The following is a 22,737-nucleotide window of genomic DNA, read 5'->3' as shown; positions in this document are numbered from 1 at the left end:
TTGTTTTTGTATCCATTCAGCAAGTCTATGTCTTTTGGTTGGGGTGTTTAGTCCATTCACATTTAAGGTAATTATTGATATGTATGTTCTTACTGCCATTTTATTAATTACTTTGGATTTGTTTTTGCTGCTCTTTTTTCTTTCCTTCTTCTCTTGCTCTTTTCTGCCTATAAAAGTTCCTTTAGTATTTGTTGTAAGGCTGGTTTAGTATTGCTGAATTCTCTCAGCTTTTGCTTATCTGTGAAGATTTTGATTTCTCCTTCAAATCTGAATGAGAGCCTTGCTGGGTAGAGTAATCTTGGTTGGAGGTTTTTTCCTTTCATCACATTGAGTATATCATCCCACTCCAGAAGGGACATTCTAACAAGCAAAATTCTATCGCACCTGTGGCATGTGGAAGTTGCCAGGCTAGCAGTCGAACCAAAGCTGCAGCTGCCGACCACAGCCACAGCCACGGTATCTCCAGATCCAAGCTGCAGTTTACAGCAATGCCGGGCCAGATCCTTAACCCATTGATGGAGGCAAGGGATCAAACTCACATCCTTATGGAGACTATGTCAGGTCCTTAACTCACTGAGGCACAATGGAAACTCCCTACAAGCAAAATTCTAATTGTATCTTAACTAGAAGTATAGAGTTATTTTAGCTAAGCCTAATTGGTGGGGGGAGAGTGGGGGTAGGGTGGGGGAATAAAATTCTTTCCAATCAAGTTATCTGGGTTTAAAAGTGAAGGAGGGGAGGTGTGAAGGTGTGCTGAGTGTCTGGTGTGGAGGAGAGGAGTGCTGTACAAGAATGGGGCCTGAAGGAGGTGAGTCTGTGGTTACGAATGTTGGGAAAGGAAGGCAGCCATTCATGGACTAGCATTGTCTAGGAACATTCCCTAGTTATTAACAAGGAGAGAAAAGAAAATGAATGGTAACCTGATTAAACCAGTCAAGGTAGAGGAAAGGAGAAAGGAAACAACAACAAAAAGCAATAGAAATTGTAAATCTAAAGTGAGATGAGTTCCTGTCATGGCTCAGTGGTTAATGAATATGACTAGGAACCATGAGGTTGTGGGTTCGATCCCTGGCCTCGATCAGTGGGTTAAGGATCCATCATTGCCATGAGCTGTGCTGTAGGTTGCAGATGTGGCTCAGATGTCGCGTTGCTGTGGCTTGGTGTAGGCTGGCAGCTGTAGCTCTGATTAGACCCCTAGCCTGGGAACCTCCATATGCTGCAGATGCAGCCCTAAAGAAAAGGGGCAAAAAAGAGAAAAATAAATAAATAAAGGAAAATGTCAGTATTATTAAGGAAGAAATTGTTACAATAAGGGAACTTGGTGCTCATCTTTTAAAATTACCATAAAAAAGAATAAAACCAAAAGAAAACAGAAGAGAATTAATCAATACTGAAGCTGAAATCAAAGCAAATCAGAAATTTTAAAAAAAGTAGCTGATGAGAAATAAACTAATGAATACTCACACAAAAAAAAAGTAACTGAAAGGGAAAGGAGAAGAGAAATCAAAAGCTTTATTTTTGACAAGAAGGAGAGAGTGGTCTTGCCGGTGCGCATAGACAGAATACAGGTAGAGGAAGGGGGGGGGGAAAGGATGGGACAAGCAAAGAAATATCTCATGCAACCTCTTGGGGTTCAGGGATCTTCTGTCTGTCTGTCTATCTTTAGGGGTTTCAGATTCTTGGCTGGTTTGGCTGGCAGCCTCATAGCATGGTTTTAACCTCGGGTCCTAGAGCCAGGCTACCTGGATCCATCCTGGTTAGCCACTTGCTTCCCAGGTGATGTTGGGTATATCCATTCAGCTGTTGCTACCTCACTTCCTGAGCTATGACCCAGGGATCCTGGGAGTACCTCCCTCACAGGGTGCCATGTGGATGTGTGTGTGTCAGCGTGCAGTGCAGCCCCAGGCAGCTCCCTGGGCATGCCCGGTAAACATCAGGGGTGTCTTCAGCATCTCCATTGTTCCTTAGCAGATTTCCTAGGAGTGATGCTCCACGAGGTCATGCTTTCCTTGGCTCACTTGATCTTCCAGCAGTTCTGCTTTCATTGAATGTCCTTCCTCTGAGACACCTTCTACCAGTGCAGTATAAATATTGCTATCAAATAGGTATCAGAAAGGTTAGCATTTGCCGCATTAACTGTGTACTAGGCATTGTGCTAAGTGCTGTATGTGCTAAGTGCTTTATCTCATGTAATGTTCCTATAAAGGGGCCTTGGGAGTGTGGTCCCCATTACCATCAACAGATGTGGAAAAGGATGCTCAAAGAACTTGAGACACTTGCCCAGGATCACACAGCTGGAAGAATTAGGATTTGAATCTCTTTGTCTAGTGTCCCTTTCCCCCATTTTTCTTGATTTCTTACTTCCCCAAAGATTGGGGATTGTTCTATTAAAGTAATGACTCTCAAAAGCACCCTGGAGCAAGGGTTAGACCTCTGAACTGTACTCCATGAGTCCAGGCTCCTAGTCTGAACTTTGCCTCTTCCTGCAGTAGGACCTCCATTGAGTCACCTGATACCTGAGCCTCAGTGTTTTTATTGGTAAATGAGGGGTCTTGGTCCAGGTGTGATCTCTGAGGTTGCTCTGTCTAAGCCCTTGGGTGTATGTATGTGTCAGATGACTCTTAAAAAGGAGCCTCTTATGGAGTTCCAGTGGTTGGCTCAGTGGTAACAAACCTGACTAGTATCCATGAGTACGTGGGTTTGATCCCTAGCCCTGCTCAGTGGGTTAAGGATCCAGTGTTGCCATGAGCTGTGGTATAGGTCACAGATGCAGCTTGGGTCCAGCATTGCCGGCGGCTACAGCTCCCATTCCACCCCTAGCCTGGGAACTTCCATATGCCAAGGGTGCGGCCCTAAAAAGACCAAGGAAAAAAAAAAAGGAACCTCTTATAAAAGGAGTTAAACATTCTCGTTTATACTGAAAGTATGAAGTGCTTCTGTGGCAGCATGTGACCGCTCAGCTGACTCTGTTGCCGTTTTTTTGTGTTGTCCAGGTACTCCAGGAGCAGATCCGTGCCCGGGACAACATTAGCTATGGAACTAATTCTGCCTTAAAGACCCTGGAGATGCGGCAGCTCTCTGGCCTGGGAGATCTTCGGGGAAGAGTGGCCAGGTAGGTGGTCAGATGTTCTCGCCTCTGCCCATCAGGAGCTGTTTTTCATCAGCTCCATGGTAGTGGGGAATATGGTCATGAAGCCTCACGGCAAATTCTTTGCCTTTTTCTAGTACATCCTGTCCTTTGCCTAGTAACGTTGGAAATTAGACCTAGTTTTCAGCAGCCCTGGTTTCTTGTGCTTCTGCCCTTGGAACTGTGTGTGCAAGAGGCCATGAGGGGCCTCTGCTAACCTCTGTAACTTGGTAGCTTAAAGTTAGGTTTACTGAGTCCAGAAATACAAAGTTGGAGCATATAGTTTGTGTGTCTTTTTAAAACTTCACCTTTCTGGTCATTCATTTGCATGCAGTTTTCTGAGAGGGTTGGTTCATGATGGATTGTATATTTGCAAAAGGGATCTTCCCCTCAGGATAGTAGGAACAGTGCTATTCCAGTCCCTCAATAGGGAAAAAGTGCTCCTTGGGCTAGCAGCCAGGGAGGGTGTGAGAAATGAAGGATCTCTAAAGTATCTGTGGGCCTCTTCTGCCCTCTACTGCTCTTAAGAGTCAAGCACAAGTGTACATGGGAGCTGTGGAATTAATAGGCAATTTGAATCAGCCCAAGGTGAAAATGAAGGTGGTCTGCAAAAGGCGGGAGCCATAGGATCCAGGGCCTCTTTGGAGCAGACGGGGCCTTAGGGGGTATATGTGCAGACAATACGTGAAGGGCCTGGAATATTGGGCCTGTGTGTTTGTGTCTGCTGCCTGAATGTCAGTCTCATAGCAGAGAGAGCTCCTGGTTGCCACTCTTGTGTGATTTTCTGTCCTCATCTGGGTGAAGGATACCTTGGTGACCCCCCTTTGCTCTCTCTCTCCCTTTGCACTGTCCCTTTCAGCAGTAATCTACTGCTTGTTATTCCCCCAAGGGCCCACGTTCTCCTATATCGTGGCCTTTGCACATGCTGTTCTCGTACTCAGGTTGCCTTTTCCCCTTCTCTTCTAACTTCTCGTCAGCCTTTAAAGTTCGGCTTATTACCTCCTCCAGAAAGTCTTCCTGGATATCCCTTCTCCTGAGCTCCCTGGCACTCTCTGTTCTATCAAGTTTCTCCGCCATGTCTTTATGCCTTGGGGTGGAGCATATTATCATTTCTTTTTGTAACCTGAGCACAGACAACAAGATCTGGAAAACAATAGTCAATGTTTGGATGAATTAATGATTTCTAAAATCATTGTTATTGGACTGAAAAAACTTGAATCTTTTTTTGTGGGCATCTACTGAAAAGAAATCCCAGCTCTGTGGCACCTCTGAAACCTGGGATTTGCTGAAGAGCCTCAGAACTCCAAGGCAGAGTAGGAACTTAGGAAAACTTCAGAGATTTTCCTGGTCACTTTAGTTGCAGATGCAGAGGAAGTGAGGTCATATATTGTAAGAGGCTTAGTGGGTGCATGGGATGGAGTGAATATAGAGCAGGTGGGAACTGTTATTATCTCAGGGACATCGGCACTGAAATTGTCCTTGTAACACTGTCCATTACAAAATGGAGACATTGTGTTGAAATACTTTCAGGAATTTTACATTTTTCTTCTGTAGTTTCTTATTAACTTTTCTACCCAGCTTGTTCCTTCTCTGTAACAAATGCTTTTATTCTGAAATCATCACATAAATGTGTTGTGAGTACCACATAGTTTTGCTTTGTTTGGTGGCTGTATTCATCTTTCTCATGGAATGCTGATGAGACTTTGATCATTGAAATAAACTCACGTGAAATAGAAACTTCTTGGTGAAGTTTTGGCTTTCTTGCATTGGTTATGTCATACTGTTGAAAGAGGATGAACTTTTATTTATTTATTTTGTCTTTTTACCTTTTCTAGGGCTGCTCCCATGGCATATGGAGGTTCCCAGGCTAGGGGTCTAATCAGAGCTACAGCTGCTGGCCTATGCCACAGGCACAGCAACTTGGGATCTGAGCTGAGTCTGCGACCTACACCACAGCTCACGGCAACGCTGGACACTTAACTCACTGAGCAAGGCCAGGGATCGAACCTGAAACCTCATGATTCCTAGTCGGGTTTGTTAACCACTGAGCCATGACGTGAACTCCAAAAGAGGATGAACTTTTAAAGTGATATTGTTAAATTGAACCCACAGCATCATGGTTCCTAGGCAGATTCATTTCCACCACTCCACGATGGGAACTCCCTTTCCTTTCCTTTTTAGAGCAAGTTTCCGTTATTTCTTTAATCAGCCTATATTTATAATGGCTGCTTTGACATTTTTGCCTTTTAAATTTGCCCTCATAGGCAGTTTCTTATGTCTGCACTTCCCCCCGTGCTTATTTCACATTCTCCTGTTCCTTTGTATATCTTATAACTCTTGCTCAAAGCTAGACATTTTAGATAGTATATTGTAGCAATTGTGGATACTGACACCCTCAGGCTTATTTCTGTTGTTTCTTTACTGACTTAGCTAGACTATTTTAGTGATGTCTGTTTCTTCCACAATATGAAGCCTCTGATGTCAGGACTGGTGCCAGTTCAGAGGCTGCATAGTCAGCCTGTGATGATAATGGTTTTCAAAAGGCTCTCAGCGACCTTCTCTTTCCTTCATCTTATTAAGCTGCCTGCTCTGTTGGTGTCACGCCCAAATCTTAGGCTTCATTAATTGGTGGCAGATTGCTTTACTGTTTTTTTTTTTTCTGTTTGCTACCTTTTTTTCCTTTCCAAACATATTACTTTTAATTATTTTTATTGCGTTATTTCACAACCTCGTATTCCTGACATAATTCTTTTTAAAATTGAAGTAGAGTTAATTTACAATGTCATGATAGTTTAAGGTATACAGCACAATGATTCAGTTATGCATATATATATTATGTATTCTTTTTCTTATTCTTTTCCCTTATAGGTTATTATAAGATATTGAGTATAGTTTCCTGGGCGTTAGGGTCTTGTTGGTTATCTATTTGATATATAAGTGTGTATATGTTAATTCCATCCTCCTATCCTTCCCCCTACTTCCTCTTTGGTAACCATAAGTTTGTTTTTTATGTCTCTGGGTCTATTTCTGTTTTGTAAACAAACTCATTTGTGTCTTTTTTTTTCAGATTCCATATATGTGACATCATATGATATTTGTCTTTTCTCTATATGGCTTACTTAGTATGATAATCTCTAGGTCCATCCATATTGCTGCACATGGCATTATTTCATTCTTTTATATGACTGAGTAATAGTTCATTGTATATATTACATTTTCTTCATCCTTTTGTCTGTTGATGGACATTGAGGTTGTTTCCAGGTCTTGGCTATTATGAATAGCGCTGCTGTGAACATAGGGGTGCACGGATCTTTTCAAATTGATGTTTTGTTTGGATATATGCCCAGGAGTGAGATTGCAGGATCATACGGTGACTCTATTTTTAGTTTTTTAAGGAACCTCCATACTGTTCTTCATAATAGTTGCACCAATTTGCATTCCTACCAACAGTGTAGGAGGGCTCCCTTTTCTCCACACCATCTCTGGCACTTATTATTTGCAGACTTTTTGATGATGGCCATTCTGACCAGAGTCAGGTGATATCTCATTGTAGTTTTGATTTGCATTGCTTTAATAATTAGTGATATTGAGCATTTTTTCTTGTGCCTGAATGGCATTGCCATTTAAATGTCATATGCTGCCATGTCACAAGTTATGAGATCTGCCTGAGCATGTTGCCCAAGTCATGTCTCTTGTTAGACCTTTAGGACTCTGGGACTTCTGTTCGGCACACCTTCCTGCCATCGTTGATCAAACAGCCAAATGATAGAGTCATTCTGCCACCTGATGGTCACAACCAAGAAGTGTACTTGGGAAATAACAGCTGCCTAAAGACCTGCAAAGGGAGATTTTGGAATGAGTGCATTATCATCTCATCTATAATATAACATCAGGTTGAAATAGAACAATTGGCCAGATTTACTGCAAGTTCTTGCTGAACTAAAGCTGTTGAGTCATGCCCACAGCTATATTTGAGCTCTGAGGCTATATTCTATGAGTATGTTTTTTGAAGAGAGAGCAATGATGTCTTCGACTTCCTGCTAGTTGGGAGAGCAGTATTGCTTATCCCTTTTTCTTATATATACATTTATTTTGAAATAATTTTAAACTTAAAGAAAATTTGCAGGATTCACCAGTTATTAATATTTTATCCCACTCACTTTATTATTCTTTCATGTATCATTTTTTTTTTCCTGAAACATTTGAGAGTACATTGTTTTTAACATTAGAAGACCAGAGTTGATTTCACTGTGTCTGTGTTCTGATGGGAGGCTTTGATATCCCACCCTGAACCCCTCCCCACATCCTCTGCGTGCACTGCCCCTTTACTTGTTAAGGGACAGAAGCGGTATGTGCTTGTGGTAAACATCATGGAAAGAAGAAAAATGAAGGCTCATCAGGTCCTAGCTTTGTTTTACTCCTTAGAGATAACTCACGTGAACAGTTTTGGCGTCTGTCCTTTTAGACTTTTCTCATGCATAGGTGTAAGATAATAATCTCTCATTATAGTAATATAATGATTTGTAGCTTAAGAATTACCTAACAGTATGATTTAAATTATGCACAGTATTATACATACTGTTCTGCCCTTGTTTCTGTATAACAGTATATTGTGGGCCTCCTTCCAGTATACACACAAATCTGGCATACCTTTTAACTGGATATAAAGTATTCTCGGAGTTTCCGTCGTGGCGCAGTGGTTAACGAATCCGACTAGGAACCATGAGGTTGCGGGTTCGGTCCCTGCCCTTGCTCAGTGGGTTGATGATCCGGCGTTGCCGTGAGCTGTGGTGTAGGTTGCAGACGCGGCTCGGATCCTGAGTTGCTGTGGCTCTGGCATAGGCCGGTGGCTGCAGCTCCAATTCAACCCCTAGCCTGGGAGTCTTCATATGCCGCAGGAACGGCCCAAAGAAATAGCAAAAAGACAAAAAAAAAAAAAAAAAAAAAGTATTCTGATCCATGTATGTACCATAATTTAAAGCATTTAGCCTCTCCTATATCAGTGGAAGTTTACATTGTAGTATTTGTGTTTCCAAGTGGGACACAATATGGAAATCAATCTACAGCTAGTGCAAATCTGTGAGCCACGCACTTTGGGATAATGTTGGAACCTTTCAAGTAACTTCTTCAAACATAGTCTGTCCCTTGAACAGCTTTGTAAAGATGATGAACTGGCTTGATGTAGTGATACCTGGACGTTTCCATCCAATAAGCTTATGTTTGGATTGGAAAACAATACCTTTCTATAATATTTTTGTATTTTATGGATGTTAAAAAACCTCAGATTTCCGCAGATATGATTTAAATAATGTTTTGCTTTAAAATTATGAATTCCGTATTTTTTTAACCATCACTTGTGAAATAGGGATGATTTTTGAGGACTAACTGAAATAATATATGTACTGTGTCTTGTACAGTGCCCGGCATGTAGTAAATGTTTCTTATATTCATTCCTTTGCAAATATTTATGAGCCCCTTGTACATGCAAGGCAATGTAGGGGTTTAATAATGAAAAAGGCAGGTTTTGTTCCTCCTTGCATGTGGTTTATATTCTCTCTAGCAGGAGAGATGGACATTAAACAACTTATTGCAAAGTAATTTAATTTCACCTATGATTCTGATAATCTATTTGTAGATTTTGGGGGGGTTCTATAGAAATGTACATATCATCTGAAAATAATGACAATTTAATTTCTTCTTTTCGGATCTTCATATCCTTAGTCTCTTTTTCTTGTCATCTTGCACTGGCTAAAATTTTTAATACAGTTAAGAAATTATGATATTGGGCATTTCTCATTTTCAATTTTAATGAGAATGCTTCCAGAGTTTCTCCATTTTGGATGGTAATAAACAAGGATTTATCAGATTAAGGACATTTTCTTACATTCCTAATTTTCTAAGAATCTCTCTTATTTGTATCTAGTCTTCTCAAATTTTGTTATTTTTAAATTTGTATGTATTTATTTATTTATTTTTGCTTTTTATGGCCACACCTGCGGCACATGGAGGTTCCCAGGCTAGGTGCCGAATTGGATCTTCAGCTGCCAGCCTACACCACAGCCACAGCAATGTAGGATCTGAGCTGCGTCTGTGACCTACCCCACAACTCATGGCAATGCTGATCCTTAACCCACTGAATGAGGCCAGGGATCAAACCCAAAACCTCATGGTTACTCATTGGATTTGTTTCTGCTTCACCACAACAGGAACTCCTCGATTTTTTTTTTTTGATTGCTTTGGATTTGTTTTTGTTTCTTTTCTTTTCTTTTCTTTTTTTTTTAATTTTCCCACTGTACAGTAAGGGGATCAAGTTATCCTTACATGTATACGTTACAATTACATTTTTCCCCCAGCCTTTCTTCTGTTGCAACATGAGTATCTAGACAAAGTTCTCAATGCTATTTGTTTTTGTTTCTTTTTAATTCCCTTCTTCTCTTGTTCACTCCTCTTCTGGTTTGATGACTATCTTTAGTGTTGTATTTGAGTTGATTTTTCTTATTTGTGTATCAATTGCAGATTTTTGGTTTGCAGTTATTCTGAAGTTTTGATAGAAGAATCTATGTAAATACAAGATTGTTTTAAGTTGTTGGTTTCTTAATTGCAAGTACATCTCCAGTGTCCTGCATTTGTACCCTTTTTCTCACAATTTCTGACTTTGGTGGCATAATTGTGTGTGGATGATTTCATATATACAGTAAAGACTGTATATATACCTTTACTGGTGAGCCTTGTCATTTGCGGAATTTTTGTTTGTGGTTGCAGCCTTTTCTTTTCTGTCTAGAGAAGTTCCTTTAATATTTGTTGTAAAGCTGGTTTAATGTCGAATTCTCTTAGCTTTTGCTTATCTGTGAAGCTTTTGATTTCTCCTGCAAATCTGAATGAGAGCCTTGCTGGCTAAAGTAATCTTGGTTGGAGGTGTCTTCCTTTCATCACCTTAAGTATATCATGCCACTCCCTTCTGGCCTGCAGAGTTTCTGCTGAAAAATCTGCTGATAACCTTATCAGGGTTCCCTTGTATGTTATTTGTTTCATTTCCCTAGCTGCTTTCAAGACTTTCTCTTTGTCTTTAATTTTGGTCAGTTTGATTAATATGTGTCTTGGGTGTTCCTCCTTGGGTTTATTTTATATGGTACTTGTTGCCCTTCCTGGATTTGAGTGAGTGGTTCCTTTCCCATGTTAGGGAAGATTTTGGCTATTATCTCTTGGAATATTTTTTCTGTCCCCTTCTCTCTCTCTTCTCCTTCTGGCACCCCTGTAATATGGATGTTGGTGCGTTTAACATTGTCCCAGAGTTCTCTGAGACTCTCTTCATTTGTTTTCAATCTTTTTTCTCTTTTCTGTTCTGCATCCATAATTTCCACTAATCTGTCCTCCACCTCGCTTATTCATTCTTCTGCCTCCTATGTTCTGCTGTTAGCTGCTTCTAATGAATTTTTTATTTCAGGTATTGTATTTTGCATCTCTTCTTGTTTAAGTTTTATATCTTGTATCTCTTTGCTCATCGTTTCCTATAAATTATCCATTTTTGCCTCCAGTTTATTTCCAATGTCTTGCATCATCTTCAGCATCAACAGTCTAAAGTCTTTTTCCTGGAGGCTGAGAATCTCCTGATCACTTAGCTGTTTTTCTGGGTTTTTTTCTTTCTCCCTCATCTGAGTTATAGTTCTCTGTCTTTACATTTTTATAGGTTTTTGTGTGGTGACCTTTCTACAATAATACAGTTGTAGCCTCTCTTACTTCTGGCATCTGCCCCCCCTTGTGGCTGAAGTCGGTATGGGGGGCTTACTGTAGGCTTCCTGATGGGAGGGACTGATGCCTGCCCACTGGTAGGTGGAGCTGATTCCTACCCCTCTGGTGGGTGGGGCTTTGTTTCTGGGTGAGATTAGAGGTGTGCCTGAGGGGTCTTTAGGCAGCCTGTTTACTGATGGGCAGTGCTGTGATCCCACCTAGCTTGTTGTTTGCCCTGGGGCTTCTCAGCGTTGATGGGTGGGACCAGATTTTCCCAAAATGGCCACCTCCAGAGAAAGGCACGCTGCTGAATGTTTCCGAGAGCTTTGCTTCCAATGTCCTTCTCTTACAACAAGCCACATTCACACCTACTTTCCCAGGATGTCCTCTAAGAACTGCAGTCAGGTTTGACCTAGATTTCTGTGGAGAGTTTGCTTTGCCCTGGGACCCAGTGCACATGAAAGTCCGTGTGCGCCTTTTAAGAATGGGGTCTCTGTTTCCCCCAGTCCTGTGGAGCTCCTGTGCACAAGCCCCACTGGCCTTCAATGCCAGATGCTCCAGGGGCTCTTTCCTCCAGTGCCAGATTCCCACACGTGGGAGTTTCATGTGGGGCTCAGAATTCTCTCTCCTGTAGGTGAGTCTCTGTGAATCAATTACTTTCCAGTCTGTGGGGCTTCTCACCTGGGAGGTATGGGGTTGCTTATATTGCATAGTCCCCCCTCCTACCTCTTGATGTGACCTCCTCTTTGTCTTCTGGGGTAGGATATCTTTTTGAAAGTTTCTGGCCCATTTGGTTGAAGATTGCTCAGCATTTAGTTGTAAATTTTGTTGTTTTTAGGAGAGAAGTTGAGGTCTATTCTTTATATTCCGCCATCTTAACCCCATCTCTCTCAAACTTTTTTTTGTATGTGTTCAAATCATCAGATAATTTTTCTCTTTTAATCTGTTAATGTAAATTTAGCAAGGTGGCTACACATACTAACGTCCAAAAGTCAGTTTCCTTACTGTAAACCAGTAGCAAACAACTAGAAAAGATACTTAAGATGAAGATATCATTTAAAATAAAATCAGAGAATGTGTAATAACTAGGCATATATCTAACAAAAATTGTTCAAGACTTCTACAGGGAAAATTTTTAAACATTTGATTAAGAAATAATAAGAAAACGGGAGTTCCATGGTGGCCTAGCAATTAAAGATTCAGTGTTGTGGCTGTTGTGGCTCAGGTTTGACCCCTGGCCCAGGATAGAACTTCTGCATGCCATGTGTGTGTGGCAAAAAAAAAAAAAGATCCAGGATGCTTCTAAAGATGAATAAGGACAAGAGAATTTTTCTACCAGATAGCAAGACTTGTTATGAAACTGTAGTAATTAAGATGGTATGTTATTGGATTAGTGATAGAGAAATTGGACAGTGGAATAGGAAAGAAAGTCCAGAAATTGGACCATATATATATGGGACTTTAATATATGTCATAGATGACATAGCAAATCAGTGGAGAAAGGAGAGATTGCTTGGTAAACGGAGCTAGAAAATTTATTAATCATATTAAAAAAGATTTATTATTTTTCCTACTTCATACCAGCTACAAAATCCACTCCAGTCGAGTGAAGGACTTAAATGCTGTAGACTAAGGAGTTCCCTTGTGGCACAGCAGGTTAAGGATCTGGTATTGTCACTGTAACAGCTTGGGTCACTGATGTGGCACGGGTTTGATCCCTGGCCCAGAACATCTGCATGCCACAGACACTGCCAAAAAAGAAAAATAAATAAATATAAGACTTTAAATTTTTAGTAGAAAAATATAGATGAAGATCTTTTAGACCTTTAGGTAGGAGAGGGTTTCTTCTTGATGTAAAAGGTTTTGATGGATTTGATTATATTAAAATTTAAAATGTTGCTCATCATTCTTTAAGAAAAAAATAAGTTAAAAATTGAGGAAGCTATTGGATGGTAAAAGGTTATTGTGAAGAATATATGAAAACCTCAGCCATAAAAAAGAACAAAATAATGCCATTTGTAGCAACTTGGGTAGAACTAGAGATTCTCATACTAAGTGAAGTAAATCAGAAAGAGAAAGACAGATATCATATATAGCACTTATATGGGGAATCTAATGTATGGCACGAATGAACCTATCTACAGAATAGAAACAAACTCATGGACATGGAGAACAGACTTGTGTTTGCCAAGGGGGAGGGGGAGAGAGTGGGATGGACTGGAAGTTTAGGGTTAGTAGGTGCAAACTATTGCCTTTAGAATGGATAAGCAATGAGGTCCTGCTGTGTAACACAGGGAACTATATCCAACCACTTGTGACAGAACATGATGGAAGATAATATGAGAAAAAGATTGTATACGTATGTATAACCGGGTCCCTTTGCTGTACTGCAGAAACTGACAGAACATTGTAAATCAAGTATAATTAAAAAAAAAATAAAAAAACACATTTAAACCGTACATGTTGAAAACTGATAGCAAGCAAAGAAGAGTAGCATTGAGGCATTCATGTACTGTAAAATACCAATGTAGATGTTTTATTTATTTTGTCTTTTTGCTGTTTCTTAGGCTGCTCCCGCGGCATATGGAGGTTCCCAGGCTAGGGATCGAATTGGAGCTGTAGCCGCCGGCCTACACCAGAGCCACAGCAATAGGGGATCCGAGCAGCGTCTGCAACCTACACCACAGCTCACGGCAATGCCGGATCCTTAACCCACTGAGCAAGGCCAGGGATCGAACCCGCAACCTCATGGTTCCTAGTCGGATTTGTTAACCACTGAGCCACAACGGGAACTCCCAAACATATTTATTTATTTATTTATTTTGTCTTTTTGCCAATGTAGATGTTTTAAAAAGCATAAGTGAACCTATTTCAAGGAAAAAAAAAGAACATATGAAAACCACATACAAGTTAATAAGAACAATGAAAACATCCCATTATAATGATGGGTAAGAGACATGAACTGACATCTGACCAAAGAAGAAACACATATGGCCAGTAAACCTGTGAAGAGATTCAACCTCATTGTTGATGCTGAAATGAAAATACAAAAACACAACGATGTCTGCTTTTTGCACCCAGTTGATTGGCATCTGAAACATCTGAAAAAGCCAAGCCTTAGAGAGAGTGTACGTGGGCAGGATCTCTTACCCGTTGCTGTGGGAGTATAAATTAGTGGAGTCTGATATTACCTCCCAGTGCTGAGCCTTCACATACTCTGTGATCCATCAGTTTCTGCCCAAGAAAAATTATTGTACTGGCACCACAGGAGGGCATGTTCACAGCAGCATTGTTCACAATAGCAAAATCCTGAAATAACCCAAAGTGCCCAAAGGTGGAAATTTGGACAAATAAATTGTAACAAACAATAGAATGTCATTCCTGTAGTTAAAGTGAATAGCTGCAGTGGTGTATAATAATATAGATGAATCTTAGCAATAAGTAAAAAAATAAGTGTCAAGATACAGCATATAACAATGCCATTTATAAAAGTTGAATTCAACTAAAAAGCACATACACATACTTTTAAGAAATGTATTTGATACACACACACACACACACACACGTGTGTGTATAGGTGCAACACAGTCTTAAAAAGAAAATGAGGGAATGATGACAGGCTTTCAAATGCTTACTTTCATAGAAGTGGTTATTAAAAAATAATTAACTGGTTATACTGAGCCCTGCATGAGAGTGTGTCATGAAACAAGGATTAAAAGATTAATGATAATAAGGATTAATAATGGTAATAATAGTAACATTTAATTATAAGAAGTTCAGCAAAAAAGAAATACGGAGCATCCTGAAAGTGTGCAGTTGCTTTTCCTGATCTGTTCTGGGGGTTCCAGGAAGGAAGTGACTTGTGTGCTTAGCTCTGAGGGATGAAAAGTAACAAGCAGATGAAGAGGTCAGGGAAGAGCACTTTAGGTGGAGAGAACAGCCTGGGTCAATGCCTTGAAGTGGAAAGGAGTGGAGTAAGTTCAAAGCCCTGTAGTGTAATCACTGTGGCCGATTGCAGAGGAAAAAAAGGGACAGAATATAAGAGATGATCCAGGGAGATAGGTGGGTAGGGACCTACTCTTTCTGAGCATTTTATTTTATTTTATTTTGTCTTTTTAGGGCCGCACCGACGGCATATGGAGGTTCCCAGACTAGGGGTCTAATCAGAGCTGTGGCTGCCAGCCTACGCCAGAGCCACAGCAATGTGGGATCCGAGCCGTGTCTGCAACCTACGCCACAGCTCACGGCAAGGGGGACTCCTTTCTGAGCATTTTAAAGGATTTTGTTTTTTTGTCTGAAAACAACAGAAAATTGTTCAAGGAATTTATACAAAATTTAATTGCTTTGATTTTTCTTTGGTCACACTTTTGTTTCTTTGGGGTTAATACCTAGATTGAAAGGTACATAGAAATATATTCAAGTTTCAAGATTTGGGGTATATAACTATCAGGGTGCCTCTAGAAAACTTGTAAAATTTACTTTTCAACTTGTAGTGTGTGATATAGCTTGAGTCTATAAACTTCAACACGAGGCAGTGAACATTAAAAAAGTTTTCTAATAGTGAAAGATAATGTCATAATCGTTGCTTTGTGTCTTTTTTTATGACTATTAAAAATGCATATGTGCAGTTTGGCAGATTGTGTTTTAAAATATTAAAAAATAATTTAGCCAATATTTTATTTTATTTTATTTTATTTTTTATTTTTTATTTTTTTTTGTCTTTCCAGAATCCTCTTTATTTTTTTTTTTTTTTAATTTTATTTTCCCACTGTACAGCAAGGGGGTCAGGTTATCCTTACATGTATACATTACAATTACAGTTTTTCCCCCACCATTTCTTCTGTTGCAACATGAGTATCTAGACATAGTTCTCAATGCTATTCAGCGGGATAGCCAATATTTTAAAAACTTTTTGTCCTAATACATTTTTTTCCTGTTACTTCCAAAAAAGATTGTAAATTATAGCATTTTAACCAAATGATTGAACTAAGCATGTTGTTCAACTTGAAGAAAATGTGAGTCAGTACCAAGTAAGGACTCAAGAAGACTGGAATAAGTGAACTGGTAGCTTAATTTCTTCAGAGTCTACAAAAAATTATATTTTCCAAAATTTTTTCTGTTTGCTCACCATTGTTTCTTGCATCCTACTCCTTCTCTCTGGGTGCTCTTTTCTTGTTACTGAAGTACATTATTTAATGACTTTCAGTATGTGTGTGGGGGTGACACATTTCTTAGTCTTTGTATATCTGAAACTGTCTCTTATTCTTGAGGATAGGTTGTTTTTTTCAATCCTTAGAAGATATTTTTCCACTATCTTCTGATATTTATTGTCTTCTCATATCTATTAATAGTCTTCTGATACCTATTGTGTGCTGTCAATTTTACAGTTAGTCAAAAAATTCATTTTGTCGTTAGTCTCTGGTAGCTTGTAAGATTTTATCATTATCATGGGTTATCTGAATTTCACCATGCTCTGTTAATGTGTACTTATGCCACTTTCAATGCATTGAATATATTGAAACTCATGTGTTTCTGTAGTCTTAGAAAAGTGTCAACATAGGAGTTCCCGTCATGGTGCAGTGGAAACGAATCCGACTAGGAACCATGAGGTTGTGGGTTCGGTACTTAGCCTCTCTCAGTGGGTTAAGGATCCAGCTTTGCTGTGAGCTGTGGTGTAGGTCACAGACGCGGCTCGGATCCCTAATTGCTGTGGCTCTGGCGTAGGCCGGCAGCTGTAGCTCCAGTTTGACGTCTAACCTGGGAACCTCCATATGCCTCGGGTGGGGCCCTAAAAAGACAAAAGACCAAAAAAAAAAAAAAAAGTGTCAACATTCACACCTGAGATACTGCTTCTTTGCCATTCTCTCCATTTATGCTTTTGGAACTCCTCAATTTCTCTGTGACTTATGTTAGTGTCTCTTTGTTGGTCCTCCATCTTTCTTAACTGTTTTTCCTTGTTTTGAATCTCTGTCTTTGCTGCATTCTGAGTGAGCTCTCCTTGCTACTGTCTTCTAATTCCCTGATTCTTGCTACTGTCTCCTTGCTACTGTCTTCTAATTCCCTGATTCTTCCTTTAATCATGTCCAGTCTAAAATTTGTGAGGTCTATTAAGAAAACTGTTTAGTTTATTTCTAGGATTTCTAATATTTTCTCTTATCTGCTTGTTCTTTTTTGCTCTCTCCTTTTTAAAAATAGTTGAGTGTTCTCTTGATGGATGAGTACCTTAAACATATGTATTTTAAAGTCATTTGATCCCAGGTCATACATGTGAATTGAAGGAAAGCTGACAGTAGCAAGAGTAGAGCCACACAAGTTTGGGCTTGTGTCATTTACTTTTGCCTTTAGGCCTGTTAAGCCTGATGTCTATATATGCCTTCCTCTCCAAGACGGAATGCTGCCCATATGCTCACCTCTATAGCCTGGTCTTCATGATGGGCTGCCCAGATTGCATGGTCCCTCACTGACTCCTGCTTAACCATGAAGTCTCTACTAGAACCCAGTAGCAAACTGTCAGCTCCTTCTCCAAGCAGAAATAATTGTCTTGGAACAGGGCAAGACTTTGCTCTCCATTCTTGTGGGGTTATTCTGTGACTGTCCTCTTAGGATTTGACAGAGGCTTCATACCCAGCTTATCAGCCACAGATACCTTGGGCCGCTTTGGAACTGCCAAGCTATAAGGCCCAAGGGCAGAGCAGCTGGGACCAGCTGCAGAGCCTTCCCCTGTTCCGGACTGCACCCAAAGCATCCAGCCTTACAGATGTTTTGGTAAAAGGTTAGGTAAAATCTAAAGAGGCCCTAGACTTGAGAGGATGGAGATGGTACTGCAGACCATATCCGGCTCGTTCGCTCTGTAAGCTTTTTGTAATTGGGCTCTTAACCACATATTCAATTTTGCACTCGTGAGCATCATAAAGCCTTTGTTGCTTTGATGGTTACCCTTCGTCTGATTAAGCAACATCCCTGCGGTTTAACTTAAAAACCATAATGAGAGCAGCTCTGTGAATTCATTCGAATCTCTTTAAAAAGAATGATTCATGGTGCAGTTTCTCTGAGCGGGGTCGTGCACTTTATAGTGTGTAAGGAAGCTTTAGCGCATGTTTTAAAACTTTAATAAGAATTAGCTTTGTTGTTTGCCTGCATAGATGTGACGCCAGCATAGCCAGACTCTCTGCAGAGCACAAAACGACCTATGAGGGGCTCCAGCACTTGAACAAAGAGCAGCAAGCTGCCAAACTTATCTTGGAAACGAAAATCAAGGATGCAGAGGGACAGGTATGACCTGTTTCAGGTAGCTTTTTGAAAGTGGGCAGTAGGTTATCTAAGAATAATATACTGTTGATTATTTCCTGCAAGAGAAACTAGGTGGGGCCCCCAGCATAAGCACATCTGTTCTTCTTCCTCCTTCCATTTCACTGGAGTGGCCCTTCATAAGTATGGCAACCAAAATGCCAAGTTTTTTTTTTTTTTTTTTTTCAGTACAATCCTCATTTTAAAGATTCTTTCCCCAGAGTTCCCATTGTGGTGCAGTGGTTAACGAATCCTACTAGGAACCATGAGGTTTCAGGTGCGATCCCTGGCCTCGCTCACTGGGTTAAGGATCCAGCGTTGCCATGAGCTGTGGGTTAGGTCACAGACACAGCTCGGATCCTGCATTGCTGTGGCTGTGGTTTAGGCCAGCAGTTATAGCTCCAATTCAATCCCCAGCCTAGGAACCTCCATATGCTGTGGGTGCAGCCCTAGAAAAAGACAAAAAAGAATAATAATAATAATAATAAAGATTCTTTCCCCTTATTCATCAAACAATTAATGTGTTCCAGAATTCTAAATTACATCTCCAAAACTACCTCTTACACAGTAAGAGTAAGTAACCAAAGCATTGTTTTACATGCCGCTCTTCCCAATTTTGGGTTCAGAAAATAGTTACCATATTCATGAAATTTGTGGGCTGCCTCATCACATAGTTTGTAGATGGGAAAAGATTAGAACAAAGCTAGAGGATAGGCTGGCTAAAAACCTTTGGAGTATGTCACCTTGAAATTAAGAGATCAGTTTCCCAAAGCGCAACCCTTGGCATCTCACCATTTGTTTTCTGGCTACTTAGAAGTTTCCCTTTGCTATAACGGGGCCCATCTTCTAGGATGTTTCCTCTAATGTCTATTTGATTGCTCTTCCTATTTAAACAGAGACTATTCCAGTAAAATGCTGTATTTAGTAAATTTATTGGATTAAACGTACTTGTGTCCCAGCTACCTCCACTAAGAATCTAAAGGTCTTTATGTAAAAGTAGGTATTACAAAACCATGAAAAAAAAGAATTAACTGAAATGAGAAACCCAATAATTTTCATTAAGGAAAAGTGATGACAGAATTATTAGATCAGAAAAGAGATGCTGAGGATACACTAAGCTTTCCAGCAGCCAAACCAAGTGAAAATCACATAGAAATCTATGAAAAGAGACCTACATTTTCTTTGCTCTGGATCTGATAAATACTTATTACATGAATCTTGAAGTCAGGAACATTGAACATCATAATTTTTGTAGACAATAAAGTCATTTCATATAGGACTAGTTTATATTAAATTTTAGTAAAAAGACAAGGGAAGAGGTAAGTAGTGGGAGAAAGGAGTAAGAGGGGTTATAGTTTAAAAATTATATTTTATGGTAATGTAACTTGATACGGAGGTAAATCTGGGACCTTAATGAATTTTGTAAGTGATAAGAATTCCATTTTCTATGACTAGCAGCCACACTAATGGTAAAAAATCCAAGGTAAAATGACTTATATTTGGGCCAGCAAGTGGGAGTAGTGAGCCCGGGCAGGATCTGGGCTTGCCCATCAGGGATCTGTAGCTAAGTGCTCAGTGCTTAAGGAATAGTTTGGCAGTGTGACTGGTCTTGATTTTTGATGGCTGTGTTATGAAAGAAAATGGAAGTGGAGAGATGAAGTGGACTCCCAAATGGATTTATTAAATTAGGTTGAAGTGAATGCCATTGACTGAAATACAGCTTCCTAATGTGTTCTGAAATTACCTCTGGAAAAGTCTGATATGATCTTTACAAGCGAGGTTTCTTTTCTAGATTTCTCAGCTTTTGAACAGAGTGGACTTGTCAATATCAGAGCAAAGCACCAAACTGAAGATGTCGCACAGAGACAGTAACCATCAACTTCAGCTTTTGGATACTAAGTGAGTCATCAACTTAGAAACAGTTGTTTTGGTTGAAGTTCTTTATGAGCTTACTCATTACTATAATTTTTTCCTTTTTTTAAAAAAAAATTATTGCACAAAGTGAAAACCATAATGGAAGTTCACAGGAAAAGTTTCCTTGTAGCATGTTGCCACTTCACCTTCCTAATTATTGTTTTTAGTGATTGGACAAGAATCCATCTATTCATCTAATAAATAGTTCTCAAACATGGCCAAAGATCCAGTGGTGAAGAGTAATAGGCTCTGTTCTTACCCTCGTGGAGTTGATAGTGTAGGGAGTTGATGGATATTGATCAAATAATGAGCTGAGTGCTTGCTGTATTTTTTTTCTTAATGAATTTTATTACATTTATAGTTGTACAACAATCGTCACAACCAAATTTTATAGCATTTCCATCCCAAACCCTCAGTGCATCCCCCCACCCCCAACCTTCTCTCATTTGGAAACCATAAGTTTTTCAAAGTCTGTGAGTCAGTATCTGTGCTGCAAAGAAGTTCACTTTGTCCTTTTTAAATTTATTTTATTTTATTTTTTTGTCTTTTTGTCTTTCTAGGGCTGCACCCACAGCATATGGAGGTTCAAAGGCTAGGGGTCCAGTCAGAGCTATAGCCACTGACCTATGCCACAGCCACAGCAGTGCCAGATCAGAGCCTCATCTGCGACCCACACCACAGCTCATGGCAACACCAGATCCTTAACCCACTGAGTAAGGCCAGGGTTTGAACCTGCAACCTCATGGTTCCTAGTCGGATTCATTTCCGATGCACCACAACGGGAACTCCATTGTGTCCTTTCTTTAGATTCCACATGTAAGTGATAGCATATGATGCTGGTGTCTCATTGTCTGACTGACTTCACTTAGCATGATTATTTCTAGGTCCATCTATGTTGCTACAAATGCAAATTCTTTCTTTTCAATGGCTGAGTAATATTCCATTGTGTGTATGTACCACATCTTCATTATCGTCTCCTCTGTTGACGGACATTTAGGTTGTTTCCATGTCTTGGCTATTGTATGTATTTGCATGCTGTATTATTACTAATGGCAGTGAGCACTTTGAAGAAAATGTACACAGTTGCCGTAGGCTGAATAATGGCTCCCTCAAATATCACCACATCTTAACTGCTGTGAATATGTTACAGTGTATTATATGGCAGACAGGTACTTCACAGATGTGACTAAGTTAAGAATCTTAAGATGGGTAAGCCCTAGCATCCCTTAAGAGCAAGGCAGGAGGGTCCAAGGCAAGAGAGAAGGTTCTGTGACAGTGGAAGTGTGACGTGCTTTGAAGATGGGGGAGGGAGCCACAAGTCCTGGAAGTTAGGTGGCCACTAGAAACTGAAAAAGGCAGGGAAACAATTCTCACCTCAGCCTCCAGAAGGGACCACCTCTGCTCACACCCTGACTTTAGTCCAGTGAAACTGATTTGGGACTTCTGACCTTCAGAACTAAAAGAGGATACATGTTTTGTGTTCAGCCACCACGTGTGTTGTGATTCGTCTCAGCAGTCATGGGAAACTAATACAGTGGTGCTGGAAGAGTGGTTAACAGAGGCCTGGTTGTGGGGCTCAGAGTGAGCGCTGAGAATGAATGGCATTCACTAGGGAAACAGGTGATGGAATAGCCTGTCATCGGAGGGATGTGATATGCAGGAAGCCGTAAGGGGCAGGGGGTCTGGAACAGAGCGTGTGGGTGGAAATGACTGGAAAGGAGGCAGGCCAGCGTGCAGGGCCCTGTGGACCATGTTCAGGACTTTTTGTTTCTTTCTTTAGAGCACTAAAGAGCCGTTGGAGGATTTTAAGCAGATGGAGTGATATGGTCAGATTCAAATGTTATTTTTAAAATGGCCTTGATTGCAATTGGATGATGGAACTCAAGGGGTTGACGTGGAGATGGGACATCAGTTGGGGGCATTGTTGCAGGTGTATAGGTGAGAACTGTCTGCACTAGGGCTGTGCTGGGCTGTCCAGTTAGGACACTAGAAGGTGTTACACTTTCCCGTTGTGTTTTAGTGTCGCTTTGAACTGTACCTGCCCCCAATAAAACTCATCTGCTGCTCTTCTACTCAGTCACAAAACCATACACTTTTCCCTCTCATGAATCTTCACGAGCTTGGCATTTTCCTGCCAAAGCAGAGCCAGTGGTGACTATATAGGTATATGTGTATGTTCCTGTGTGTATGTGTGTGTGTGTGTATTTGACTTAATATATTTTTTAAAGATGACCTCAAGAGTTCCCTTATGGCACAGTGGGTTAAGGATCTGGTATTATCCCTGCTGTGGCTTGGGTTGCTGCTGTGATGGGGTTTGATCCCTGGCCTGGGAATTTCTGCGTGCCGTGGGCATGGCCAAAAACAAAAAAAAAAAGATGACTTCAGTATGGAACTTTGTTAGAGGCTTGTGCAAATTTTAAATTAATCCTTGTCCTGGTTCTCATATGTCTCCATGCTTAATGCCATTTCAGGGTTGTTGTTGGCTTAATAGGAATTCTCTTATGAAAAGCATGTTTCCTTTCCTCTAATTATCTATATTTATATAATATTGAGTTATGTCACCCTTTCTAATAGATCCTACATGCTTGCCAAGTACAGAAAGACCTCTCCAATCCTCTTCCTTGCATCACGTATTTTTTTTTTTTTTTTTGGAAATTATGTCCTTTGGAGATAGTACTAGT

General features: G+C 40.2%; 1 protein-coding gene across 8 annotated transcripts in view; it reads left to right on the top strand.

The window, feature by feature from the left end:
* Positions 1–22,737, top strand: part of FAM81A (family with sequence similarity 81 member A) — a 129,754-nt gene that overhangs the window by 93,715 nt on the left and 13,302 nt on the right. For 4 of the 8 annotated variants that reach the window (XM_005659549.4, XM_001928540.6, XM_021073520.2 and 1 more), the window contains exons 4-6: positions 2,994–3,112; positions 17,998–18,127; positions 19,935–20,041. In XM_005659549.4, coding sequence (XP_005659606.1) covers positions 2,994–3,112; positions 17,998–18,127; positions 19,935–20,041 — 356 coding nt within the window. The remainder of the gene's footprint in view (positions 1–2,993; positions 3,113–17,997; positions 18,128–19,934; positions 20,042–22,737) is intronic. The other 4 variants (XM_084968900.1, XM_084968910.1, XM_021073534.2 and 1 more) reach the window with 1 other exon arrangement.

Source organism: Sus scrofa, chromosome 1 (assembly GCF_054392235.1).
Source record: "Sus scrofa isolate SSC_HxYL_T2T_F1_AM1 chromosome 1, Sscrofa_HxYL_maternal_Yorkshire_Landrace_v2.0, whole genome shotgun sequence".
Classification (NCBI taxonomy): Eukaryota; Metazoa; Chordata; class Mammalia; order Artiodactyla; family Suidae; genus Sus; species Sus scrofa.
The sequence above is the reverse complement of the archived record's forward strand: the minus strand, read 5'-3'. Positions and strand labels throughout refer to the sequence as shown.